This window comes from Danio aesculapii, chromosome 7 (assembly GCF_903798145.1).
Source record: "Danio aesculapii chromosome 7, fDanAes4.1, whole genome shotgun sequence".
NCBI classification, from domain to species: domain Eukaryota; kingdom Metazoa; phylum Chordata; class Actinopteri; order Cypriniformes; family Danionidae; genus Danio; species Danio aesculapii.
Genome location: NC_079441.1, coordinates 48984932 through 48991171, shown reverse-complemented (window position 1 = coordinate 48991171; position 6240 = coordinate 48984932). Strand labels below are relative to the sequence as shown.

The 6240-nt window shown below is 34.0% G+C and overlaps 1 protein-coding gene across 1 annotated transcript; it reads right to left on the bottom strand.

Annotated features, from left to right (window-relative positions):
- Nucleotides 1-882: 882 nt before the first annotated feature.
- On the bottom strand, nt 883-6240 carry apip (APAF1 interacting protein). The gene is made up of 7 exons (XM_056462920.1): nt 6065-6240; nt 5795-5895; nt 3280-3328; nt 3073-3190; nt 2869-3004; nt 1098-1265; nt 883-1010 (listed from the first exon to the last, which is right to left on the bottom strand). The coding sequence occupies exons 1-7, from the start codon at nt 6116-6118 to the stop codon at nt 911-913; spliced, it is 726 nt and encodes a 241-aa protein (XP_056318895.1). The 5' UTR covers nt 6119-6240; the 3' UTR covers nt 883-910.

The following is a 6240-nucleotide window of genomic DNA, read 5'->3' as shown; positions in this document are numbered from 1 at the left end:
TTTAATTTCCTGACGTTAAAAATAGGATCCAAATCCCTCCCTGCGTGTCGTAGAAGTACGGTTTTCCCGCCCACTGAATTGATTGACAGTCCTGTATTAACATGTCCCATACTAACGCGTATAATCATATCAACAAAACAGGACGTGCGCAAAGCAACTGGGATTAAAAGATCTGTTCAGCACTCTGTGATCATCAATCATCATCAAATGTGATCAAGTTTTACATGATTAAAATGTTTTTAAAACAGTGCATGTTTATAATGAATTACAGTGATTTTACCGTCTTCATCTTCACAGCCGCATTCCAGAACAATTATAAAAAATGCCTCAGTCCCGGTTTGTGGACGTTACATCAGGTTTATTTTGTACATTAATATAACGGATATCCATACAGCAGTGGATATTAATGTGTATCCTGTCACATTTGCCATGCAAATACAGTGCAAAACTAAACGCGCGCTGTGTGTGTGCACAAACTTTGTAATGACATTCTGTGCGACTCATCGTTGCAACTGCATGACACAAATTAAATAATCATTGGTAAAGTTCTTACTGTAGTATTTCTCACAAACGTTACGTGAGATCTGCTTCCTTCATGTCTGTCACTGTGCTCTTTATCTGACGCAGCCGAAGATTGAGGCACTCTGACAGGCACGTGGGAAAGGTGGGTGGGGAGAACCAGCATTAAAAGCACAGGCAACAAACACAGCTACAATGTGTTCAGAGCAGAAAATCCAACATTCTGGCTTTACAGACACATTCTGGAGACACAAAAGACTTATCCTAAATCTTGAAAAAGGGGTAAAGTAGGTGCCCTTTAAATGAAAAACACTAAATTGTTTTACTATATGAGCAATCACAATAAACACACACACAACCACACACAGTAACAGTTTTTATTTATGCAGACTCAAACAATGCCTTTCTCCTCAGTGGGAAAAGCAGAAGGATCCAGGCCACTCTGTTTCATCTGCACAGCAATGTCAAACAAGTAGTCATAACATTCACACCTGGAAAATAATAGAGATGTAAAAGATCAATAATGTATGTTTCTACAAAATACAGGCAAAGATTGTGCATTGAATTCCCCAGCTCACATTGTCTTTGCTTTCTCCCAAGTCTCTCCCCAGACGTAGACCCCATGTCTCCGGACGAGGACAGCGCAGGAGTCGGGGTACATGTCCATGGCACGAGCCATGCGCTCCTTCAAGTCTTTCTCCTCTGGGGTGTTTTCAATTATTGGAACAACTAGAGTGTCGTCATACCTAGGTAAAAACACAAGACAATGCAAAAAAAGAAGGATATTAGATGCTGGCAAATTTTACTTTCAGTTTCTTCTTCCTATTATTCATAAAACACAATAATTAATGGGGTGTTGTTACCTTTTTATCACCCCTAAAGAGTTAATACTGCTAATATTTAATTATTTACAGAATTTAAAGTTCAAGTCATCCAAAATGTAAGGCTATTTCTAAGGGTAAAAAAAAAACAAAAAAAAAAAACAATATATATATATATATATATATATATATATATATATATATATATATATATATATATATATATATATATATATTACCTCAAGTGCCTTAGGGATGATATACAACCATATCGCACTGCTACGATTGTGATATTGCATTTTTAAAACAGTTGTACGGCATAATCGTGTATATAACAAAAAAAAATTAACACGGAGAGTCACAAAATCCCTTTTGAAACTACTTTCTTCCGCCATTCAGTATAATCTGCAGCTGACGTCAGAACAGCAGAAACCATTGCTACTTCACCAACATCATTTTAGAGCTAGTATTTGAATGATTCTCTAGCTTAATGTCTAAAGTAATGACAAAACAGGCGATTTTGCTCACATTTTGGGATTATAAGGCTGAATGGCATGAAATGCCATGAGTCTACAGACATTTACTTCTCTGTTGCAATCAGGAGACCATAATAATTAACCCCCCGTAACAGCCAAAGCAAAACAAACACTACCAGAAACACTACTAGACCTTGGTATTAATACAGCACTACAACATAGAAAAGAGAGAGAGAGAGAGACAGAGAGAGAGAGAGAGAGAGAGAGAGAGAGAGACTTAGAAAGTCACTAACATGTTTTATAATGTTTTGATCAGCTATAGCTTGAAATTACGCTGAGTTTTTCTCCTCTAAGGGCTTATTATGTGGTCTCTGTCGCCATCTTGTGGCAGAACGTCAACCATCTTTGCTCTGCTCAGTATGACAGGCTGATGTATGCTGATGCGCTGTATCTCCGAAATTATCAATATTTAAAATAGGCACTGTCCTTACAAATAAACTGCACAGATGCAATCTAAACAACTACATTCTATTATATAGATATAATATATATTTTTGTCAATTTATCTGTAAAAATATACAATAATTTTGGTGCATTTAAACAAAACTGTTTTATTAAACAGTTATACACATTAAAATAAAAGTTTGGTCTCCTAACATCTATAGGAATAGAGAAAAGATTCATAAAAATTTAAATACAATAATAATTTACAAACGTAATTCAACCTAATTTAATATTTATATATTTCTTTTGATTTTTTCACGTTTTTTTATTTGATTTCATATTTTTTTCCCAACCTATTATTATGGATGTACACATTTTCGCCTGTGATCTTTTTGTTAGATTAGAACAGTTTTGGCTTTGGTGCTGACTAATAAAATGTATATACACAAATATATTGTTGTCAAGCAAAGCAAGTTGTAAAATATTGATTTAAAAAGAGGTATCATGTATGTATCTACTTTCATTGGCTTAATTTTACAACTCAAATTTAGAATTGTGTTCCTAAGAAATATCAGTGCCTAGTAAAGGATCATAACAGGAACCACAACCTGAAATTTGTGCCCGAGTTTCCTTTCCGAATCCCCTTAATCATCTCTTGGTGTGTGATACGGAATTCCTTTCCAGGAAACAGGAGAGTTGCCATTACAGCAGACTTTGAGTGTGTGTGAATAACTGCCTGAGCACCTGTGAAAAAGACATGACAATGTAACACGGTACAGACCAGAAACAGAACATTGTGTGTTGACATGTACCTCTCATAGTGTAGGCGTTCATGAAGAGTGGCGTGCACTGGCTCTTCTTCAGCTTCTTCTGTGAAGGAGGACAACTGATGTCCTTTTCATCAATGTCACACACAAACAAGTCCTCTGGCTGCACACAGCAGGGGAGTTATAGTTTATTTTAGCATTATTTCATTTTACAAAGAAACCACAACATGACTAAATAAAAAAAAGCCTTACTTGTATTCTCTCCTTCTGAACACCTGAGGGAGCTATATAAATGTGCTCACTAAAGGAAGAAACAAATAGTAAGGTCAAGACTTGACAATCAATAGTCAGCTCAAGAACTAAACTGTGCGTTAGAATTGGATCAAGACATCTAAATCCTTACCAAAACTAGCATCCAAAGTTAAAATATCATCTGCATTGTTATTTACAGTGTAAATGAAAATTGGTCAAAATAATATCATGTTTATAGACATGCTTCAATTAAGACAATACAATAACTAATGTTTTAACTTAAGTTAACTACAAAAACATTTCAGTTAAACAAAATAGTCAAATTTGAGATTTTTTTGGACCCTTTTAAGACCATTAAAACGAAATTTTAGACTAATACTGTTTTTCTGTTTATTACCAGGATTATCATAAGGAATCAAATATTTATTTTTTGTTTTCTTTTCTTTTTTTAATGGGGAATTTGCTGTAAAAATTTATAAAAGCTGTTGTGAATTGTATCTCCTCGCAATAAAAAAACTTAAATATAAAAAAAATATGGTTTTATTGAAATGGATTGTTGGTGATTGGATAAATGTCAGCCCGATTGAGTAGCTTTACTTGGACAAAGCCAAATTATGACCTGTTTAAAATGATTTAAGACCTACAACACAATATTTAAGTGAATTTAAGACTTTTTAGGCCTAAAAAGTCAATTTTAGGACTTAAAAAAATTATTAATTCACTGAAATTGTGTTGTAGGTCTTAAATCATTGTAAACCAGTCTTATTTTGATAATAGGCTCATCTGTTTCATCAAGGCTGCATTTATTTCATCATAAATACAGAACAATTTGTAAACTTGTGAAACTTTTGCACTATAAAATAACTGTTCAAAAGCAGTTTATCGTTTAATTTAATTTAATCATTTATTCCAGTGATTTTAATGATGAATTTTCAGCTTCATTACTCCAGTCTTCAGAGTCACATGAAATCACTCTAATATTAATTATTATTATTACAATTATTACTATTATAATTATTATTATTAATGTAATAGTAATAAAACAATGACTGGAGTAATAATTTCATTTGAAACTACATGCAACAAGAAAGCAGTTATTATAAATAAACACATATTTAACAATTTTCTTACATTTAATAAATGCCATATTGATGATAATTTTCTTAAAAAAAACTGACCCCAAACTTTTGACACATATTGTGTGTATATGTATGTAAGTATGTATGTATGATACATACAGTAATTCCAATTCCAGTTTAAGACAAATTGAAGATTTGCCTGTTTATTTATGTAGGATTGCTGGCTTAAAATTTGATCATCAATCATACAGAAAAATGTAGAATTTTTTTTTTTTCTTACAAACATAACAATTTATAAATTCTCGCCATAATGCAAATATATAATAAATAAAATAATATTTCTGAATACTTCTGAGGTAAAGAAGAACAGTCATCATGCTCATATCAGTGATGCAACTATTGCCATAATGCAGAAAAAACATTTCTGAACAATTAAAAATGTTGACATAACTGTAAGACTGTATCAAAATAAGACTTATTCACATTTGAAGGAAAAGAAATGTTTTCCAATAATGTGATTTGATGTGGTCTAACCAATATATAGAAAAAAAAAAGAAAAACAAACAACAGTGTCTTTAAAATAATGAATATTGTCAGGTATACACAAACATAATTTATTTAGTAGTCATTTAATAGTAAAGTTAAACGGTTAAAGAAGCTTTCCAGTTTCGGTTAAAAGTGGTTTTATATTTGCACATTCTGACTTTCTTCTAAATAATATAATTTCAGAAAAGTATTCTTTGCAAATTCTAAATAGGGAAATCATATTATGAATCAATGACTACTAAAGGGTGACACGGTGCACAGTGGTTAGCACTGTCACCTCACAGTAAGAAGGTTGCTGGTGCGAGACCCGGCTGGGTTAGTTGGAATTCTGTGTGGAATTTGCATGTTCTCCCCATGATGGCGTGGGTTTCCTCCGGGTGCTCCTGTTCCCCCCACAGTGACATGTGCTATGAATCAATTGAATAAACTAAATTGGCCGTAGTGTATGAGTGTAAATGAGTGCGTATGGGTGTTTCCCAGTACAGGGTTGTGGCTGGAAGGGTATCCGCTGTGTAAAACATATGCTGCATAAGTTGATGGTTCATTCTACTGTGGCGACCCCTGATTAATAAAGGGACAAAGCCGAAGAAAATTGAATGAATGAATATCAAAGTACAACATTGATTGTTCAGTCAATTAAAAATGTGCTGATGTTGTATTTAACTCTGAAATACTTTCAGATATTTATAATATAAAGTTATCCCTGTTCAAAAATGAATGAATGTGTGAATATAAAACCAACTTATCTCAATAATTTGCCTGCAACAACCCGAATTTACAAACATTCCTTATCCATTCGTCACACTTTCACATCACTGACCTACACAAATATATTGCAGCAGACAGAGAGGCACAGTGGATTTTATTATGGTGAAAGATGCTTGACTAACCCATGACGAAGGCTTATTCCTCCGCCGGTTCCCGTCACCCAGCCCAGCTCATAGAAGAGTCTGCAGAGCTCTGGGATCAACACACGAGGATCTTCCTGATCCTTCAACAACAACACAAGATCTGTCACTGCATGAATAACACAGAGACGCGCATTCTCATCATCTTTGACGCTGTTCTCTTGGCAAGCAGGAAGATTATAGTTTCTGATGATGCATAAACAAATATTTAGGAGACTTAAACTTAGAGACAGTGATATAGTATGTTTTTACCCCTTTCTCTTTTCCGTTGTACTCGGCATACGCAGCGTTCACGACCGACGACATTTTTCAAGCACTAAAAAAAGATTAGCACTATTTCGAGAAGACGCTTAAGATGTTACGGTTAACATTTCAGAGTTTCGTGGAGCAAAACAGCCCAAAACATCACGTGATCAAACTCTTGCGCA

Excerpts from the sequence above, each read along its gene's own strand:
- apip (XM_056462920.1), bottom strand. The coding sequence starts at position 6,118 with ATGTCGTCGGTCGTGAACGCTGCGTATGCCGAGTACAACGGAAAAGAG. Across the intron at positions 3,191-3,279 it reads TTCAGAAGGAGAGAATACAA|CCAGAGGACTTGTTTGTGTG; the intron begins GTAAGGCTTTTT and ends TGCTGTGTGCAG. Across the intron at positions 1,266-2,868 it reads AACTCGGGCACAAATTTCAG|GTATGACGACACTCTAGTTG; the intron begins GTTGTGGTTCCT and ends GTTTTTACCTAG.